The sequence below is a fragment of the Opisthorchis viverrini genome (genome assembly GCF_000715545.1).
Source record: "Opisthorchis viverrini unplaced genomic scaffold opera_v5_18, whole genome shotgun sequence".
Lineage (NCBI taxonomy): Eukaryota > Metazoa > Platyhelminthes > Trematoda > Opisthorchiida > Opisthorchiidae > Opisthorchis > Opisthorchis viverrini.
The window spans coordinates 3,043,078-3,065,824 of record NW_008751674.1 but is presented as its reverse complement, the minus strand read 5'-3'; the positions used below and the strand labels follow the sequence as shown (position 1 = coordinate 3,065,824).

Here is a 22,747-nt window from a genome sequence, read left to right as displayed (position 1 = left end):
GTGCTACTCGCCTTCCAGGATGGGGACCGCGTGATCCTCAGTGTGCCTGGTTGGAGACACTACAAGATATGGCTGCCAATCGATGTCAGTGGCATTCTTGTTGTCAGTTTCTATCCAGATTGCCGACTGAATGTCTGGAGGTGTAGGCACCTCGGAATGATTGTGTTAAGCTAGCACTAAGGTCCTACCCCGTCCACATTTACTCTTTTCTTTACAATAAGGCCTTCAAACAAGTCATGGTTGTACGGCAGTGAAGCATCGGTGTTGAACACTGATGTCATGCTCTCGATGATGATGATGATGATGATGACTTTTATTCACTTCGGAGGTAGGCGTCTCAAGCTATTAGAGACATAGGGTCTTATTATGGCCTTATGGTCTTATTATCCTACTGGATCTGTTCTTTCATCAAACTCTCCCATCGTACGATATACGTGCAGATATTAGCTACAATCGGAGCATTGTGGTAGTTTGAAGTAGATACTGTCGAATGAACGGGGAAATGGGGTCATGTTGCATGCGATTTGTGGCGTAGGCTTCTGCAACCTGTGTGTGTGTGTGTTGCAATTCACATATTGTTTCCTCTCAGAAGTAGAGTTAACCGAAGCAAATCAAATCAGAACAAGTGGATTCCCCGTGGAATTCACTATATGCTTACCGTACCACAAAATTTGTTTGGTAGAATTCAATTTCACATCACTCTCGTCTGAACATTGCTCACCCTGCCCTCGGACAATTGCTCTGATGAGTCCACATCAAAGGAGGGAAGCTAAACAGCAATGTGCATCCTTGGCTGTGCCGGAATTCGAGGTCCGGAAACCTGGCATGTGAAGCGGGCGTGTGACCAGTACTCCACTAGCGCACGCTGGACACATCTGAACGATCAGGTCTGAACAGGCGAACATGTTCACACTTGACCGATGCGCTGGTAGAGTTCTGATAACATGCTCACCTCACATGTCATGTCCGGATTTCAAACCTCGGCACTGTCGGGGATACACACTGCTAGTGAGCTCTAATCAGAGCGAAATTCGAGCCCGTGCTCTGGAATAACCGGATTCACTCCGTCAGGACAACAGGAGTGCCCAGACGAAGGTGATGTGAACAGTAATTACTAGAATAGCCTTAGTAGCAGTGTGAGGAGATTTGGGATTTCTATGGAGATTTCGTCCTGTAAGTGAAGCCAATCTATGCTGTAAAACACTGTACAGCTGTTTCATCCTTATTGCAAATCATCATCAGTACGCATCTCACGAAATTCCGGAGAGTCTCGAACCCGCGACCTCCCGACTAGTAGTTTGAACACTTAACCGTTCGGCCACGGGTGTGTGATTAACTCGCACTCAGACAGGATATAGCGCCGTTCATCCTTCAATCACGCGGTCACACGTGTTGACTTGTTTCGTTATGAATAAATGGTCACAGTTGTTATTCGGTATGCTTCGTTTCTTATACACATCGTTTTAACTGCACATAAGTATAGGAAAGCACCGGGCCGTTTCGACAACAATATGGCCCTCACCACCGAACTAGTCGTGGATTATGCATAAGGAACAGGGCGTCCGTCAGAGATCCACACAAATACAGTCTAAATCAAGCACAGTCCGTGGGTCTCATTACCAGGGCGCATACTAAAAGCCAGTGGAACAGAAAGACACACATTAACAAGCTGTCATTGAGTTTCTCGCTATGAAGCATACATCATTTCAAACCTTCCCGAGAATTTTGTGATAACAAACAAAGTGACAAACATTTGCCGCACGGAACAGCGGAAGGAACTTGGAGTCTTCAACCGGAAAGTGTGCAATAACGGATACCGCTCTAGTTATGTCGTCATTTTGTTGCAAAAATGTGTTACGGTCAGAATATACAGAAGCTGGTTGTATGTGGCTGGTAAATGTTGCCGTTGCTCCAGCGTTACGGGAACTAACTGAGTGCTCGTCAGCTAACTGATGGCCAATATGGTGTGCCAACATTGAGTTGACAGTGAATACGACTCACGGTTGTATATGTCAGTTGGTAAAGACTTGTTCGTGTGGTTTTCGGTTAGAATTTCGATTTTCAACCTACCCAATCGGTACAATGAAGTCAACAGTTCGGGATTTAGATCATAACTGTGCCTAGGACGTGGTCATTCTGAGCAGCCTAGTCCCGGTTGCTGGTAAGACCAGAAGTCAACGCTGAAAGGGTGAAGTTTCTTTAAACTAACGTGGAAGTTCACGACAAACTGCTCGCCATCAAGAGCAAGCCCCTAAACCGAATCTACTATGCAAGAGTTCTCCCAGATAGCCAAGAAAAGCGTCAGACTGTTCGAAAATCAATCTTCGGGTGGGAAATGGCGTGAACAACATGATTCGGTAAGATTCGGGCCGACTTCAAAGCTGTGAAGGCTTCTTCCGTAAACTAGTAACTGTTGGAGGTATCGCTGCCGCCAGTTGTCCTGCTCATGATCCTCTGAGTTGTAGAAGAAGCTAGAAAAGACGGTAAACTGCTGACTATTTTTGCGGAAGCGAACCATGAAATAAAGAAATGCGAATCCATAGTTCAGTCACTGTTAATGATGTTAATGTAAGATAGAAATCACAAAGTGATAAAAGGGACAAGGAAGGGACGAATCAGGATTGAGCATACACGTCGCCCCGTGTAGTTGTCAATGTCGAATAACAAAAAGGGGCAGGAACCCCAATGAGAATAGAAATACTCAACTTACTTGCATCATCCGTCATGGGGAAATTCAACCCCACTCGCCGGAAGAACAGAACACCTTGGGAAAATACAAAAGGCCCCGCACCGAGAACACCGCTCGCCAAGGCGACCAGAGCAGCATCCTGTTCTGTCCTACGGAACTGTCGACGAACCTTGTAGACGCGGACGAGACCTGCATCCAGCTCGCGAAATCGGGCTGCGTTTTCTATACAGAAAGCAAGGATAGGGAGGGGAACAACAAATCCGACCAGCTGAATAGCGAAGGGTTCAGTCGTGGGTGTGCAACTTCTATGGTTGTTCTCGGCAGGTCGGATCACTCACTTGTGTACGCTAGAACCTACGCCATTGACCTACGAAACTCACATTCACATTAGTGTCGTTTGAACAGCAGTCCACTTATAGAGGAGAATCTTGGTAACTCAGGTATCGTAAATGGTCGGTGATTTGTTCACTGAGCTAGGCAGTTTGATTGCCATCACAGATCGAGGTGACATCAGCAGTACGTTGTTAAGGAGCATAGTAGGGTGTACAGATGGGTCGGTGACTGCGCGTTGACTTATGGCAACGAGCGGGGGTTGGAGACAAACTGCGAGGTGACATCAGCAGTACGTTGTTAAGGACCATAGTAGGGCGTACAGATGGGTCGGTGGCTGCGCGTTGACTTATGGCAACGAGCGAGGGTTGGAGACAAACTGTAAGCTGGACACTTCAAATAGGCAGTGTTCAAGATATCGGTTGTTGACCATATGGCTGTTGATCTGTTCGCCGAGCGTGGCAATAGACTTGCACATGTTTCGTCACCACACGAAGAGACATCAGTGCGCAGTTGGGTGAGTACCTTCTGTTTGCCTTTATAGCATTTACAGACTATCTGTTATCTCCTAAAGTGATCGGCTATTTGGTTGTCGGCGTTTTTCCCGCATTTATTGATCCGTTTGTGACCTGTGTTGCGTTGTGGTTTGCGTTCCTTCAAGTTGATTGGTCATCTCAAAGACTTCTATATTTAGTAGTTTTGCCCCCGTTCCGATCGACCTATTTCAAGATAGTTATTTGATCCATGCACTGAAGATCTATAAAACCGGCTTGGCGGCAAGGCTAATCATAATACCTGGAGACCCAACCTCAGTCCCGATGCCAATGCATATGGCTACAGTTCGCATTACACCACACAAGTTATGAAGTTTCAAGGATTTCCTGACGGACAATCCGTTCTCATAGGCAGACTAGTATTTAACCGGTGTGTGCGTTTTCAGTGAATTCTTTGAACGATAGGTCAACGGGAGTGTCAACTTGGATAGGACCGCGTAAACCAGGAACAACAACTCAGGCGGTGACCAAAAACAACCGAGACCTACTTGAGGAGGCTGCTGCTTCCGATTGTCGAGTAGCCAAGGACGGCCCACTGATCAAAGAACCGCTGGGTAGAGTGGATGGCTGCTTGACTTCCTTGGCGAACGCAACCGCCTCAGCGAGATACCGTTTCTCAAGGTCTATCATCCGACGAACAACCACAAGCGACTCAATATACCTGACGAGTGGAGGAGTATGAGGACAAAGTCAAATGAAAACCGCTTTTCAGGGAAGAAAAGTAAAAGGAACCCTTTGTTGTACAATGCACTGATATTTTCCATCATTCTAACACTAACTGAGTAGCATAAAGATGACAAGCAAAAAGACCTTAATATAAAATGACCTCAGTTAACAGAGTTTACACGTGTGTTCCACCAGCGGTTGCAGCCGAGTGGTACATATCCGGAACACCCTAACTAGACCATTCAAGATATGCACCGCATAGTGTTGTGTACAGAAGCCACCGTCCTTCCACCCAAATATACGGAACCACAAGTGGCCCTCAATTAGTGCATAGGCACGACCTTTTGTGGGAAACCGAGTTAGTCAAAAACTGTGTTGCTTACCACTCCCAGGGTGGGTCTTCGAAACACCAACAAGGGATTCTAATTCTTGGTAGTGTGAGGAGATTTGAGATTTTTGTGGTGATTTCGTCCTGTAAGTGAAGCCAATCTATGCTGAAAAGCCCAGAAGCACTGTACAGCTGTTTTATTCTTATTGGGAATTATCAGCAGCGCGCATCTAACGAAACTCCGAAGAGTCTCGAACCCGCGACCTCCCGGCTAGTAGTTTGAACACTTAACCGTTCGGCCACGAGTGGCTGATCAGCAGTGTGATCAACTCGTACTTAGACAGGATATAGCGCCGCTCACCCTTCATTCACGGAGTCCACACCACGCGGTCACACGTGTTGACTGCCTCCTCGAGCAACGACTTCTCAGACAGAAGTTTCACTCATCGGGTGAAGTTTATTCTTCAACTGAGCTACTTATATATTGTTGGTAGTGTGAGGAGGTTTGGGGTTTTTGTGGAGATTTCGTCCTGTAAGTGAAGCCAACCTACGCTGGAAAGCCGAGAAGCACTGTGAAGCTGTTTCATGCTTTTCAGCATAGGTTGGCTTCACTTACAGGATTCTAATTCATTCATTCGAACAATACACCTTCGAACTGATTCCCGGCGTGTTTGAAATCTGAGTCTTTAGGGTGGCATTCACTTTCAGGTTGAGCATATATTATGCAGTCGGATTGGCTACTAGAGAGAACGCTGTACCAGTTGATTTTATGGACTCGAATTTAACCATGTCTTGAAATTCTGTTAAAGTTTGAATTTCTGAATCTCCCAATGGGATGGGCAATAGCATACATGGTTTTCGCTTAACCATGTTTAGTCCAGAGGGAAAAAGAAGGGCGAGCGATGAGGAGGAAACCACATAGAGATCACCATGCCCAGCTGGGGCACATACGTACCGCACACCTGATTACCAAGCCGGACAGAAATTACCTGGAGACAGGCGCCAATCCCATGAGGGCCAGAGTGATACGCATGCAAACCCAAGCCTCTTTGTTCTCCTCTTGCTGCTTTGAGTGTGGTTTCTTCGAGGCTGTGTTCCACCGCATCCAATAGCGGTAACAGTCGAAAATTCCGGTTCCTGGAAAAGGAAGTGAGAAAAATGAGTCGAGGCAAGCGACGCGAACGAAACTTAGTTATATTCCATCAACGAACAGGCTTAAAGGGACAACGGTCGTGGAACAGCATCTTATTCAACAAAATCTAGGACACTGAGGTGCAAACGCGACAATTTCCACACCCCTAGGTGTGTGGAGAACTCAAAGTTCTCTCTACGCTACCCTCGAGGTGTTTTGTGAACTGGGCATCAAAAACTGTGCAGCAAGAAGAAAGACAATCCAACTCAACAACGATGCCAGAATACTGATCTAGACCGGATCCGACGTACAGACGCGATTATCTTTCGAAAAACATCGACAGGAGCAACGAAGTCTGGCCTCTTCGTGAATGGAGCGGTGGAGATGAAGTCATCAGCAGTCAGAGCTTAGTTGATGATTGGCAATACTCACAATGGCACACGCCAAGAAAACTACATGAGAACGTCTACTCCTGAAAGAGAGTTGCATATTTCCACGGAAGTCTGAACGTTTATATAGAAGCTTACTTTAATTTATGGCTTCATTGGAGGTCACATCAGGCAAGCACAGTTTTTAAATTACAAAGCACAAAAGTTAGGTCCGTTGTACGTTTAGACCAGAGCTTTCCAACCAGGTTATTAAGTGATTCTGAGTCATCGTTGCAGTTCTGCATTTGCGGTAACCTTGCAACAAGACACCTGTAAGTTGAAATATACGAAGCCGTGATGCAGAAAGTTAGCCAGTCTGCTTCAGTGCACTATCGTCTTACTGAGGCCATGTGCTAGGTTTCTATTAGTGTAAAACAACCGTGTTGACTGAGGTTTTCAAATCCGCATTGGCTATTGGAACGCGTTTAGCTGTGATTGGTTCAGTCCCTGATTGGTTCTTCGGTTCTTCACGAGCTTGTGTCACGCGATCGTTGTTTGTTTTCACTGCGTTACATCCTTGAATCTTAAAGGATGTGTATCACGTTACAGTACAAGCTGTTTTGTTGTAAGGCTGCGAGGTACGGTCTCTGTGAGCAACCGAACTGAGACGTCTTCAGATCACCGATAGTCGTTGTCTCAGAACCATAGCCCGTATAAAACAGTGCCGACAAATCCGCCATGAGGTAATTTGAAAACAAGTGTTGGGTTTTGCAACGGAGACTTTAGTCGAGGAATGTGTACAACACCAAAAGCCGCGGCGGTTCGGTCACGTATTATGCATGCCGAATCACCATTTGGCGATAAGAGTGCTGTTTTTCGGGCTCACTTTTGACTGGAGCAAGCAGAGAAGTGGTCAACGTTTGACCTAAAAGAGGAGTACGAAAGGGGTTACGAAAACTTCGGGTACTGTCAAAGCGACTCGCCTTCCAGGATGGGTTCCGTGGGATTCTATTTGTGCACGGCTGCAGACGCTGTAAGATAAGACAACTAATTAATGTCAATGGCATTGTTGTTACGACTTCTCTAACAAACTGTCTGGAAATCTAGGCACCTCGGGATGATTGCGGTAGGCCAGTATTAAGTCTATTCCCATCCCCTCTTATTCTTTACTTCTAAACAGGGAGTTCAAATAAACCATAGTTGTACGGCAGCAAAGCATCGGTGTTTTAACAATGATGTTATGCGGTCAGTGGTAGAACGAGAAGAACGGCCTTTGACTTGTAACTAGTAGTAACTGGTGGGGTGATTGAGGCAACCATGACCAAGCACTGCTCTACCTATCAGCCCAGGAAGAAACGTTCCAGACTCGGTATGAAGTGGTCTTTGTGCTAAATTCACTTTCATTCGGGATATTCTTTATCGGGATCGATGGGACGAACTAAGAACAATCCTGGTACATTTTCTTCCCGGTAAAATAAACGATTGATATCAGAAGGCAAACAATGCACGGTAAACGAACTTTCAAAAAAAACACCTCACCCCAGGTGAGAAGTACTTCTATCTTCCCTGAAGGTGACTGTTGTCTTCTTGGGGAAAAACTGAACTCGGCTTTTATGCACCCGGAGGGAACACCGGTTAGGTATACTGTTGAAACGGTGTATATTACTAATGAATGAAGAGAGTAGTGTCTGGCCGAGCTCTAAAGTGTCATCCCTGCATCCGATGGACGGTTGATATGCAAATTAGTGAATCACTTTGTAATGTTTGTTCCTTGTTGATTAATATTCAAAGGACATCCAGCAAGGTCCAAGAGGACAATCGAGAATGTTTGCTTTCCACAAACTAACTGTAAATGAGGTTTTACTGCAGTTTCTAACAGCTTGTAACTGATCATTTCGTGTTGGCCAATAGAAACTCCCCAATCAAGGGCGCTATTCATTCCACTTGGTCCCGTGACCAAGTGGCAGCAATATTTCGAGGGTGGGGACGTCCTGATATTCCTGCAGGATTTCGAGGTCGTAAGCGAACTGGTACGTTTGAAGACCTACAGGTGCAAGTTGGTATCGCTGACGGCCCTCCTCAGAGGCCTGGCGAACGAGGGGGGTGAGTGCAGCCAGAAGGGGACCCCGGGAAGCGGACTTGAGAGGAAACACTTGAAGCAGAGTTTGACACACCGACCGGCCGCTTGGTGGCGGTTCAAGGCGAGCAGGATGGGACCGGAATGCGATCAGACGGTGTTCTTCGCCAGTCTGCGGCAATGGTTGGATCGCGCCTTGCTGGAATCAGGAGGAGTTTCGCCGTGTGTGATCGGTTCTTCGAAGGTGTGCAGCCGGCGCGCGGTGTTTAGTTGCGGTTAGCAAGAGCAACCAGCCAGTCAAGCGAGACACATCAGGTTTGCCTGGCACGGGAAACGGCTGATCTCCTACTGGAATCACAAAATAAGCGGGATGAGTCGCCAGTGGAGGAAATGTGGACTAACCGAACAGCTTGCCGCCCTCAAGGTAGAAGCGCGTAGGCACATTCCGTCTAGAAGATGCTATAACTGTGCCACGCCTGATCACTAGAAGAACCAGTGCTGTCGTACCTGCTCATCTGTCAATAATGATGGCTTAGTTCGCTCATCTTTTACCGCGTGGGTTTTGATTAGTGCACTGGCACGGGCTGACATACAGGCCGCAATTGAGAGAAACTGGAAGATTGAGCTGTGCTTTATCGATGCGTGGGCGGATGTATCGCTGAGGCTGAGGAGATGAAGAAGCAGGATGCAAACTGTGCACGCTACGGCGGGCGGTGGACATCGATCAAGAACTGACGGGTTGTCATTTTACTCGGTGCGCGTAAATGATAGTTCGGTGCCACACGAGTCACTGATCAGCCCAGACATAAAGCCGACAATTTTTGGAGCAGATTTCCTCAACCTAGCAGAATCCGTGGTAGACCTAAAGTGGAACAAGCTGATGACAAAGTACGGCTCTGTCAAGCCTGGGTATTAACTAGCGCTGTTAGCGAAATCCAGATCTGAAGGTTTCTGTCTCGTAATGTCATTTCAATACGATCTGTGGTCCGAGAGTCTGTTCACAGATGAAGAAAGTCTGTTACACTGGTACGCTTCCCCAACGAAGATGTCGCACAGTCCCACACTACTTCTTAGCACTTTGCTCACGTGAACATTGTTTCGGCAGTAGTTTAGATGCTACTACTTTTCCAGAGAAGTTGCACAATCATCCTCAGGGAGGCAACTAAAAATAACAAGGGCTAGTGAGATTCCCACAAGGGCCGATTACACTAGACTACAGCATTAATTGTCGCAAGATAACACTGTACACTGGACGAATTCAGAACTCATCCTAATGTCAAATCGATCAATAATGCACCAAAAACTAAGTCCAAGCTGCACCACTGTGTCCTTAGTGAGCAGAGAATTGTTTTACTCGAAAGTCACACGAAGAATTATTGAGTGGTCAGAAAGACTTGTGTGCAAAGTAATCAACAGCGCAGTATGTAGTACCGTTTTTTTTTAAAGTATGGGCCCGTTATCTGGTTCACGACTGAAAAAATCAATATGGATACTGTCATCCTGAAGAAGGATAAGATAAGAAGAGGGTAGTAACAACTTGGTGGTGGCTGTAACGCTCAAATTCAATCAACACCTCGTTATTTCACCCCATTGGATACTAACCCCAAGCTAGAAATTTTGACCAGTTTTAAAAGACAAATACACTGGCCCAAAATGGACCATGAGTTCAAACGTTATCAAGATCACTGGATCGATGTGCACTTTCTGAAGTCTCAGATGTGGCTTATTGTTCAAGTTTTCACTTTAAGAAATTAGTCATCACGGAAGCCTTCTTTGTCGATCGCCAGGAACGTGACAGGTTACGCACTGAAGCCGGAGAGTTTGTTCAGTAGTCTACCACGGGACAGAAGATCAGATCACTTAGCATTCAGTCAGATCTTCCTGAGCAAATGGCCGCAACGAATTTATGCGTTCAAAAGATTTCAATCCATGGCACGATCAGCTGACAGTTGTGTTGTTTGTTCGTTTTTAACGCGCCAATCATAAGTTTGTTGATTTGTTGTTATCGGACCCGTTTCTGACTTTGCGTTACGTGATGTGACAACGTAAAGCTTGGCAAGTAACCCATCTTAAGGCGTCTGCCAGAGACTTAAACTTCAAAACTGTGCCTAATGTACATATCGGGTGATGAAGAACCGTCCTTAACTGTTTCCCTTAGCTGTTTCCTTAGCTGTTCACCTTTCAGTTGCTTATCAGTAAATGAGGACTCGTCGAAAGAGGAATTTGAATCAGCAAACATGTGAGATATATGCGTTGCTAGCCTTGGGTCACGTGGCCCGTGTCCGTTACCTGGGTTATCAGGTTACGTGTCCATCAGTTTCAAACTAATGGAGCACAGGTATCATGTGTTAAACGCTTTCCTTTGCTAACAACCTTGAAACCTGTGACCAGCGAAAGGAATCGAACTGCTCTCCACTGAATAATCATCATCGCATGACACATGGTGCAATTCTAACAGAGAAGACAACTGGAACCAGGTAGCCACATCAGCTTCGTGCAGGTGCTCCCTCTTCGAGCAGCAAAAGTACATTTCTCCTGAATTTGAACTTGAAACGACGGCGTTAGCCTCACCTCAACCACTCCTGTTCAATTTATGTATTATAACGCTATAAAAAGAATTCAGTAATGTGAAAACCAATTCGACCTCAGTCACCAGCTCAAAAAAAGCTTTTCATTTTTTAGGCGGCAGACAAATGTGTCACCGAAATCCTACTTCAGAATGTCTAGTAAGTCTACTGTTGTAGGAAGTATAAATGATGAGCGATACTTGAGCATATACATCTAAAATGACAATTCTAGTTAGGTTCACTGTTTTGACCATGGTACCAGACGTGTACTAGTGTTGTTAAGACCGCGTAGTATAGCGGACCTTTTTAGCCATAACTTCACTCATGTGACCGTCTTTCCAACAGGCTTGGTGTCGACCAATCGATTCTGGAGTTCATTAAACTTGGCGTTTACTCGTCTTCCAGTGTGTGGTGACTAGGTTGGATAAGTTGTGCAGAGTAATAAAAAAGGGTGTTCTAAAAGGCCCCGTGAGAGCCGGTCATATGATGACAACAAGACAGGACGTGATGAATGAATTATGCTACTCATGACGAGTTTGTACCTGAATAACCTTCACGGAAGATGAGTAAAGATTCAACAGATGTTCTGACCCATTGGGGAAACGAACTAGGTTCCGAAGAAGTCTCAACAAAGAGATGAATGTACACAAAAGACTTATAGCTTTATGTGAAGCGAAGCTTTCTGATATAACCATTAAATTCCAAACTGCATCGTCCATTGTGCGAAGTTTCTGAAACGAATCAGAGCTACTCCCATTAAAATGTGTAGTGTGACAGGGGTTACGTACCGTTCAACAGAGTTCCTTTAGTTTCCTCAGAGTAGATCAACAATAATTTGCTTTCTCCCTGAACTGTTTCGTAATTTTCTTTGTCGATGGTAGACTCTTCCGAAAAAAATTCATTGAGTTAATGGTATATTTCCACAAAGTAGCCCAACAGACATTGTATTAGCACGATTAATTTCCTGACCATTGGTCACGGCATCGAACAGCCGACCATGGTAAAAGTACATCCAGGACATCGGCTTGATCATGCGAGAGACCCACTTGGAACCCCGCTGAATCTCTCGTGTAGTTCTCAAATTTCGTGCAGTCTGAGTTCAAGTAGAACATAAAGATTGACGGAAACTCGGGGACTACGTTTATCTGATGAGCTCCAAGAAGGGCGAAACCAGTCGTGGGCTGTGGAAGAGTTTTCAGCAACCTTGTGAGTAGTGTATTACGTCGTCTCACCCACTTCTATCCCAGATTTCCGTACGGTGAGAATATCGGCAAGGTTGAGATTTGCGGCGAATAAAACCAGTCTTGTTTCCTATGCGTTGTTGCAAAGTCAACTAGATCGCAGCACCAACCTAAACCCACAGAACATTGCTGCACGAAGCGGGACAATTTAGGATTTTTTTATGGATCTTTGCAAGCGGCACAGGACGCGAATAGTATTCAGATACACATAAAAAAGCAAGCGTGGAACTGTGGGCTAATGTGATAAACTATTGAAAATCTGCGCACACTACAGAAAGCATCAGTGTTGCTAACAGCGTACCACAGAAACCAATAGACGAATCGAGTTTGTGGTGGTATTACTTGCAAGATGCTTGCACATTTGCATTCCAACTGCATTGTCCAGTTGGAATCCCTCAATAAAAATTCTCATCACGCCGCGCTTGAAGATTCCGAAATAATGGAGTCGTGTGACGCTCGTGTTTGTTTGTCGAGCATACAATCCATGGTTGTCCTCGATAGATTTATGCCTTAGGCGTAGCCGGCTTGACGAGCAACGCGTGCCTTTCAATGTCAAGGTCACATATTAACCTAAATTAGGACCTGGTAATACGAAAGCCTGAACGCAGAGACAAACGGTACGAGATTTTGCAGTTCCAGTCAGCGAAACGAGTGCACAATGATAATGAGCAAACTGAGAATTTTTACAAAAGCAAGCATCAATGCTCACTCACACCAAAGTCTCTAGATCGCCATTCGAAATCAGACACGAATCAAAGGAGATCATCGTAAATTATCAAGCTTTACCTCCCTGACGCTCTCTGACAGCGTTTAACACCTCAAATATGCTCAGTTGGTGTTCGATTTCCACCACAGCTTAGGAAGAGAGAAGCGCAGATGAATACTGCCATTGAGAAAAACGTTTGTAACTTCGGTTGCATACACAGTTGGTGTTCTAGTCCCTGAGTTTGATAATTTGGTGACAAACCACAAGACACTAAACGGCGTGTAGATTGGACGACAAAAGAAGTAACCGCTCACAGAGCAACAAAGTGGGTTTATCTAGAGTGTGATTTCAGCCGGACGGAACTGAGGGTTGTTGTCGGATGATGCAAAAGAAGGAATATTTGCATTTGATCAAGCAGGGTAACAGTAGTGATTCGTCAATGCGTTGTTAGCTCAAGTGCGCGTATTCGTTGTTGACCCAGGTGACTGTTGATCTGTTCGCCGAGTTTGGCAGTAAGCCTATAAGCGTGTAGATACCAACCGATGAGACTTCGTTGGTAAGCGGACAAGCAGGCCAAATCCGAAGCTCGATGGACAGATAAATACCCAAATAGAGTAGAATGAATAACCGAAGACCTAACAGGACTGTCGATGATGAAAAACATCTGAGGAACAAAGAAGTAGGTTCTACGCGATGCATCCATTTCACTTAAAATTTACCGGTTTAATTTCATATGCAGCAACCCGGTATTTAAAACTCATCCTCAATTGCTGGAGCAGCCAATTTATTTTGATTTGAGTTTTATGGACAAAATCAGCTGTTCAACAAACCAGTAGATGTTAACACACTACTCATGAGGTTGCTGAAAACCCCTAGTCCACGAACAGGCTTACCACATCTTGGATTTCATTAACAAAGCGCTGTTCCTGGGCTTCCAGTAATCTTACGTTTTTGTTTATCGGACAACTATGAATGAACAAGTTGACCCTTTCTTATGAATAGCATGTGTCAGTATTGTTGTGCTTCCTGAAGTTTTGGAAAGAACTTCTAGTGGGATAAATATTGAGCCTCAGTCAACCACAACCGGAAGAGGTAACCTTCCGGGGTGACAATTAAAATGTATCTCGTAGTTGTAGATATATGTTCTTAGAGTTGAATTCTACATTACGTTCCGAAGCGTATTCCGCTCATCGAGGGTCGCTTACATCCCTCCTCACCCCTGAGAGGATGCCGTATTTAGGGAGGTTGAGCATCAGAAGTATCTTGGAACCTTAAAGCTGGGCGCGCGTGGACATTGGGACCTCTACCGATTCACCGAAAATGTATCGAATGCATTCATTTGAAAGGTAACATCAAAGCCGACGCAGTCCCCGAATTTCTGTCAGCCTTAGGTTCCACCGGAAACCGAATTGCACAGAAATTAGTGGAATACACATATTTGGAGAAAAAAACTGGTTTCGCGAAAAAGTCACCCGGAACCCAGTTGAATCTCTCGTATATTTCGCTAATTTGGCGCAATTTGGGTTCAAGTAGAATACAAGGTTGAAGGAAACTCGGGGATCGCGCCTACTTGATGAGTCTCAAGAAGGGCGAAACCGGTCACCGGCTGTCAAAGAGTAGTGTGCAACAGCAAAGCAGATTTTTTCGTGGCTTTTAGTTATCTGGTTACCTCGAACAGAATTCAAGTCCAAGCTTACTGGAACAAAACTATCCTTCTGTATCAAGCTGACTTGTACATTATATTGGTGTTAGTGGGGAACCCGACTGAGTCCGAGCTGAATCACTCGTTATTGATATTCTTCAACTGAATGTGCTGCACAAAGCCCATCTCACATTTCAGTTGGAATCAGATTGGTCTCGGTTATATGCATGTCATTCACTGAAGAATGCGACGGTTGTATAGGAGTTTGTGGGCTTCGACAAGGCTGTATTTGACAACCGACATTACGTCTCCAACTGGACTCAGCTGTTACGCACGAAAAATCCACTAGACGGAAACAGGTGATTGAATAACCGCCTTAACAGCATAATTCTCAAAGATAATGAGAGGACTTTCTTGGCTTCACACACGAAGAGAGTTGATAACTTAAAAGTCGAAATCTGACGAAATACAACCCACAAACCTTATTTGCGAACCGCACTACCGGTGATGAACAGAAACACGTGAGATAACTGATTAGGCAACCGAATGAAACCACACTGTTAAAAACGGATTTCGTGGTCCCAACTGTTGTCTCAAGGTTAACAACGCGACGAATCAGTAAAGTTTACTTACCGAGGTACTGACCTATCAGAAGTGTCACCACAGTAACTGAAACTTCCAATATGGTCTGATTCGTGAAATGTACCACGTGCAGAACGACCATTATCCAAGCGCTGAGCACAAACACCAAGCACAGGATGATACAAGTAACTTTTCGCCATATGGCTCGATCCGAAATCAAGTCATCAATGATACTTGCAACCGACTCCAAATTGGTGTTAGCAACGGATTCAACGGGTGTGGATTGACGGACATACATGGTTATGACCAGACATACATTGAGAACAACCCTCCCCGGAGGGCACGAACTGAAAGAATGCAGACAGGAATTAAATTGGTGGGTAGACATCAACAACACTGCTATGAAAACCATCCAGAGAATGACTTCAAGAGTCAGACCCGTTCACAAGAAAATCGTTTATTGAGTTCTGTACTTTTAAAGCTGGATGGGAACTCGAAACCACCTCAAATCAGCTGCTTAATTATGCCTGGTCCTTTCAGCTAGAATACTGTTGTACAGTAAATCCACGAACAGGCTTGAACACTTCCACACAAGCCACCAATCGTTACTCGGAAAACTGCTTTGCAGCGACAATGTACCAAAGTAGGCTTCAGAATGTGCAGTTTATAAACACGCACTACGATAGCCGATAGTCTTACGGACTTCGCCAATCACATTAGCTCCAACAGAATGGTGTCTGACTAACCAGTGCACACAGTTTCAAAGCCAGAACCTCGTTCGCCGATCCACATGTCTTGTGGTGTCTGAAAGACATGTTGGTGAGAAATAAGAGATTACGTATTATAGAGATAGGTGAGAGGAGATTTCTTACGTCTTTGGGCACTAAAACCCTATAAGCGCTGCTGGCACTTGATTGCGCGTCAATTTCGTATTGAAATAATAATAAACAGGCGTTTCATTGTTCCACAGTGTGTGGGTGTGTATGCGATTAGAAATGAACCCGGGGAGTTTTATTTAGAAACATCCTCCTCAAGGTTTTGCGACCGTCAGACATCGGTTGCCACTTTGTGTGCCCCGGTGTGTGCGATTCCACACTCTGAAGTGTGAACACATTACCACCGCCTTGATTGACGACACAGTTCCGATTGACGCCACGCCCTGGTGCTTCAGTTTGCAGTTGTAACGTGTGTGGCGGCTTGCTCCTCAAGATGAAGACCATACTGGTGGTTTCAGTCGAAACACTGGAGCCTTCCTCTCAGGCTCTCGACCTTGGTTGAAGGCTCCAATCATCCTACTATCCAGATCTGAGCGCCCTGGCAGTATTCTAGCCAATGAACAACCATGACACTTACAATTGACAATACTCTCATGCCTTATCGGCCGTCGCTTGGTGTCACTAGCTTCCTGAATGCAGTAGGATGGGTGAGAGAAACCAGGCTACTGCTGACGCCTCCCTTCGTATACTTCTATCTTTTACCTTACTCCACTGAAACTTGAAGACTTCCCGCAGGTTCAAGCACTGGGTCTGACCGTTTTGCTCGCCCTGCATCACACTTAGCTACAGGTTCCGTATATCCGACTTCAGTAACAACCCTAAACATCTCAAGGTCTCCGAAAGCCCGCGTAGTTACCAAGCAGGACAACAGGTGGCTTTTGCTCGTATGCTGGATTCCCTCTCTCCATTGATGTATATTGTCTGTCAGAAACCAGGATACAGGACGCAAGTGCTGTGATTGAACTGATTACCTCATCGCTCTCTTCCAGGTTCTGGCTGCGCACATATGATGATACAGAGACCGCTGCAGTTGGATATAGCGGTGTGGATATCGTATTAGGCGACCGACCGGAGGCGTCCATATTTGACTGAATACTCGTTGATAGTTGTCTATGTGTCATCCGTTTGGCAACATCTGTGAGAGAATTATAAAAAATGACGTCCTTGGCACTCTGTTTGCTGAGTCTGCTTACGCCCCAACGGGCTGTAGCTCTGAATCTACCGAAGATATTTTCCATGATATTCTAGGTGCCCTTTTGCAACGTGGTAAAAACAGACGTCGTCGCTGTTGCTGGTGACATGAACGCCAAGGTAGGTATACTAAGCGCTGCTGAGGCTCAATTGGGTTGTCGTTTCGGTTTGGACACGAGATGCACGGACACTGCGCTGCTGAGGCTCAAATGGGCGGTCGTTTCGGTTTGGACACGAGACGCATGGGCAATTGTCTGCTTCAGATGTGTGCATATCACAGACTGCTTCTTTGCAATACCCAGTTTCCGACCAGCGGGAATCGCTTGACCACGTGGTGCCCCTAAACAAACCAGTCCCAAATCAGATAGACAATACTGCCATGAAGTCCCAAATCAGATAGACAATACTGCCATCAGTTACCCGTGGCGAGGATCGACCACTGCCTGCCACTACTGCTGATATCCCAATATGGGCTCCGACCATGTGCTTGTGTCCTGCTGCCTTTCATTGCGCTTTTCGTGGACAACTTGCTTAGCCAGTGAGAAGCTGGGGAACCCATAAATCAAAAGAAAAAATCACAACCAGCTCCTCTGACGCCTGCTACACGGTCATATGTCGCATTTTAACTACAACTGGGAACAGTCACCCACAGTTGTACTCAGAGCTGAACTTCCGTTTGCAGCAGAATCCATCTAATCTCATCCAAACAATGGATTTCTGGTGAGACCGTGTCTTTTCTGGAGGCCCTGTGACAGATTCCCTCTGACCGCATCAACAGCTCCACCAGGCGCCAGGTGGAGATGAAGGCCGATGAAGAGTGAGAAGCGTAGTGGACTAGAAAGACCGAAGAAATGAAAGAGGCAGACTGTTCCACTTGATTCGTTTGACTGATCCTCGGAAGCCTCTGTCACCGAAACTATCAGGGACCGGGATAGCTTTCCGGTATCCAGCAAAGGAAAACGTTTTGACCGCTGGGAACAACAATTCAGTTGCTACCTGCTACCTCCAATCCAGAATCCTGGCCTCCAACAGAAAGGTGGACCGTGAATATGGAACCACCTTCAGCCTCGGAAGTGTCCGAGTGTATTTCCCTACTCAATCGTCATCGTGCTGCTAATCATGACGACCATCCACCTGCTCCCTTCAAGGATGGTAGTGGATCCCTCAACCAATGCCGGCCTAGCTTATTTGGATTCATCTGGCAGAAACATACAAATGGGACGAGTCGATTACAGTGCCCATATTCAAAAAGAGTACGTAGTAACCACAGACGTGTCAGCTTGACTCCCGTCGTAACTAGGCTTCTGGCGTAACTGATTCTTCGTCATCTTACAGTGGCATGCAAACCCACGACTTCTGAGCATCAAACGCGATTTCGACCTAGTAGAGGCTGCGTCGACGACATCTTCACAACCCTTCAGGTGTTAGAGAAACGCTACATGGACATACGACCCACAATCTTAGTATAAATTGGCTTCAAGGGTGCGTTCGACTATGGCGGTCCTTGCTCAACAGGGTAGACCCAAGAAGCTTACGAACATAGTCCGGTCTCTATTTTGAAATACTTCTGGGAGAGTGTATGGTGGGCCTCTAAAAGCCTCCCTGAAAATTGGTCTTTTTCAATGTTCGGCTTCATCACTGATGAAATAAAGGCAAACGCTGGAAGATCCTGAAAACTCCGGTGCTCGAAGCGTTACTGCTGAGATACTTGTCGATCCCGGGTACTCAAACGACATCGCCCTCAGCTTTGAAGACTAGTACATCCTCTGTTGAATAGACTGGCCAACGTCATACCATCTTTCGGCAAGCGCAGACCGAAGTACCGTCTACCGAGACGAGTGTTGTTTTCCGTGCCTCATTCAAAATGTCACACGTTGTTAGGTGAACAACGTATGTGGAAGAGATTACGAAGAGTTCGGGAGTTATTGGTGTGGTAGACCTTCCAGGATTGGCTTCCCGTGACCCCGCCTGCGTTTGGCTGGGGACACTGCAAGAAATAGCGACCAATCGACGCCAGTGGCATTCGTGCTGTCAAACTCTCTGAATAAGCTCTTGAGAGCGCAGGACCCTCAGAATACTTGCGATGAGCCAGCATCAGGTCCCCTTTCCTCACTCACTCCTTTCACTTCTTTTCATTTTAAGGTCTTCAATACAATTAGATAAACTTTAAGTTTGTACGCCGGTGAAGCCTTAGTGTCAACAACGACGACGGATCACACAATCATAAACACCCCGGTACCGCATCGGTCGTCGATTTGTGCCGTTGTACCTCACCTACCGCATTAACTGGGACGAGTAAGGAAAGCAAGGTAGAACTTTTTTTCCCTTTCGCACATTTGCTCGTCTGGGCCTCCTCATCACCTTGCTAACTAAATCTCCATATACCCATTTTTGATTACTAACAGACCATTTTGCTGACGATCGCTATTAGCTGTGATATCTACATCTAACTCAGTCGCCACAGTGTAGACACTTCGAAATTATTCTCCATACTCCGACGCTCACTTGGTCTGGTAGTGTTTAGCAGTCAAAGTCTAGGACAAACTGACAACAGGATGCTCTTGTTTGTAAGCTGGACTCGCCTTTTATTGGTGTGTTGTATCCCTGGAACGAGTATCCATGGCCAAACTGAGGTTATGATGCTGATATTCCCCTCAGTCTCTTTCTTGCGTAGCACTGGTGGCTGGGTATGTCGAGGTTGGTACTGTTTTAACCCTTGACCATAAGTGGTCCCTGCTTGAATGGTTACCTTCCGGTCGTCGACTGTGACGTTTGTGAGAGAATCCAGTAACCCTGAAGAACACCGTTGGCTCTAAATTGCATGCGCTTATGCTCCAACGGTCTGTAGTCCTGACACTCACAAAGACAGCTCGCACAACGCTTCGAGCACTTTGTTATTGCGGGTTAGCCGCCTATTTGTTGTTGTCACTGCCAGGAATACGGACATGCAAGCACAATGGACACCGTCGCCGTTTGATCTTCGTGAACCGCAACTGAGACAGACGTGTAACTGTGAACGCCTGCTGTAATACTGGCTGCGGGCCGTTTCTGTCGAAACAATCGAAGTCTTCTGGGCACGTGGTCCCTCTAAAATGCGACTCACCCTCTGACGTGGATTGATAACACCCCCACAGCTACAGGTGATGTAGATCATTTAGTGATTACGCCTACTTCTAGAACACCTTCATTGATTCTGACCACGGATACGTCCGTTGCTGTTTGTCTTCGTGCCTTTCGGGGACGCGCATAATGCGCTTGCCTGGTCAGACCGTTGATTTTTCGGAATCGGACCTCATACATGTTCAACAAGAGTACCTGCTAATGGAACGCACCATCCTCAACTCTGAACTCACTTGGACTCTGCTTATGAAACGGACTAATTAACTAGAGTTCATCCTATTCCCGACCCGCAACGTAACCACGGACAGTGAGCTTGGGACCCTCAACGGCTTGGGATACAAACTAATGCCTATACCCCCTCAATCACCATCAGTCAGCTTTTCCAGATAAACTCCAACCAACTATGGTTAAGGATGGGAGTGAACTTCTCCGTTGGTGCTTGTTTAACTAACCTACCCCTTTGGGTTAAGCAGACCGCTCCAATTGATTATTGACATAAGTGCCTATTTACAAAAGGAGGTGCTCTCATTGAGTGAGGCGATCGCAAAGTTGGCTTCTGCCTCATCACTTGACTGTGTATCGCCCATTTTACTCCGGCATACAAGAGCGCAAAAAGAATCAAGAACAACATGCAGGATTCTGGTCAAGAAGAGATTGTGCCAAATGTTAGAGCAACATAATAAGTATACGTGTCTCACAATCTGGGTGTTTCCTAAATCCAAAAGCACGTACGATTCGGCCGACCGATTCACTCTCCCTAATATGTTAGAAAAACGGGTCAGGAGTTTGTAAATATCATCCACGTTTTATATTCCTACGTTTGAAGGCGCGAGACTGTGTGGAAAGTTCTCCAAAAGAAACCCAGGTGACCTCCAAAACTTCAAAGTTCAAATGTCATAAATCAAGAACCCTTTCGACCTGGGATATGTGGGCACTTTTCCCAATTCAGAAGAGCTGGGAGAACAAACACTAAAAGAAAAGGTTACCAAACTCATCCAGTCCCTCGATATGAGTTTCGCATCCACACACCCCTAAGAATATAAGGAAAGACTGGGAAAAACAGTTCAGCTGCAGCACCATTTCGGTGCCTAGCTGCCACGCCGCCAGAAGGAAGCACGAGGGCTGGGGTGCTGCCAGTACAGCAGCGAGGCATCAGTAATAACACTGATGTTGCTATCTTTGATAATGATGATGATGCCAGGTTTCCCAAGGCTAGACAGGGGAAGTCGAGAAGCAGAGGTCAAGTTCGAACCACGGACCCTCCGGTCAGTAGACTCGCGCTCTAAGCACTTGAGCCATCTCGCAGTTATGGGCAGTTGTGGGATAAGATAATTAGCTCGGGCGTTTCATTAGTTCTGATGTTATTATGGCACATGAAGCAAACGCACGGGTGTTTGACTTGCAGAATGGGGCCCATGTGACCCTGTGCTTGGCTGAGGGGAGAGATGACCCAAGTGGTTAGAGCGCGAATTTACTGACCGGAAGGTCCGTAGTTCGAACTCGACCTGTGCCTCGCGACTTCCCCTGTCTAGGCTTGGGCAACCTGGCAGTATCCCAGCCCTCGTGTCTCCTGCTTCTTGCTTTCTTGGCCGAATACACTGAACGATATAGTGGGTTACTTATGCAAGTGGTTTTTATGCTCACAGTTTTTGTCCTTATTGTCCGACTGGGTGTTGGAGAGGTAAGCAGTTTGGAGGCATGTTGTATGTTAACCCTATTCCCATCCATAACCCATTTCTTTTTTTATTCTCACTATAAGGCTTTATTTAAGCAAGATTACATGGTTTCACAGCATCGAAGCACCAGTACTTGTATATGGCGTTCCCGTCAGTGATGATGGTAGTGAGTTATTCGTTCATCCTTTTCTCCAAAAACATCTTGTCTTCAAACCCTATCGTCCTCCGTCTTCCCTAACTCGTAAACTACAGCTATTCAGAAGCTAGGTCAACGCCTTACTCAATTCACCTTGGGGTTTTCATCATTTCAGGCATGGCCATATAAGGTGCTTTATTTCTGACCATGAATCAACTCTTCCTTGGTAGGTCACATCTATGTAATAAGAGAAGCCGAACACCGCATGCCTTCACGGTCCTCCGATTGCTGTGTTGACACTGTAAGTCACTCTTAATCAGTCGTCCTGTTTACATCGTCAGTGTACAGTAGTATAAACATTATTAGCATAGATGAATCACAATGTGTAAGAATTCAAGCACAAGAATACTACTTTCAGAGTCTCAGTGCCTGTCACGACCAGACTGGAAACTACCTCGATTTGGCGCTTCTTGCAGAGCAGCATTTCCAGTTTGCAGGCCTCAGGTGTTGATGGATTAGTCTCAAAGTGCTTCTTGTGAGGCGTTGGAAGGCTGAGATATCGTACAATATGGATATCGTAATTTTCATCCATGTTTTAGATACAAAATTGTTCTGCAAACTTCTGAAGGCTATAGGATAAGCAGAGATGCTTGACTTGACAAGGTTGGTCCAACCTTTCCACATCAATCCGAAGGCTCGGCGTTGTAGTTTTTCCGGGGTTATTTGATCTTACTTAGGGTGTGGAACCCAAATTTGTCCAGCCTATGCCAAACCAGGTTTGATATGTTTGTGATGAAGAACGGATTCAGCTTTCGAAGTGCGCTCCGTAGGGTACTCCGCTATCCGCACAGGCTTCCTTCTGGGCCACCCACGAACAACCCACATTTTCTTCCGCCAGTGTTCCAAGGTCAAATTCACACGTGCGCGTGGATATAAGATATAATATATGTCACGATGATACGGAAA

At 45.9% G+C, this 22,747-nt stretch overlaps 1 protein-coding gene across 1 annotated transcript in view; it reads right to left on the bottom strand.

The window, feature by feature from the left end:
• T265_01708 (hypothetical protein) overlaps window positions 1–15,229 on the bottom strand; it is a gene marked incomplete at both ends in the record, with an annotated part of 20,220 nt that extends 4,991 nt beyond the window's left edge. Inside the window, 4 exons of the mRNA XM_009165774.1 lie at window positions 2,711–2,911; window positions 4,062–4,234; window positions 5,557–5,704; window positions 14,934–15,229. Of these exons, the coding sequence (XP_009164038.1) occupies window positions 2,711–2,911; window positions 4,062–4,234; window positions 5,557–5,704; window positions 14,934–15,180 (769 nt within the window). The remainder of the gene's footprint in view (window positions 1–2,710; window positions 2,912–4,061; window positions 4,235–5,556; window positions 5,705–14,933) is intronic.
• Between the last annotated feature and the right edge of the window lie 7,518 nt (window positions 15,230–22,747).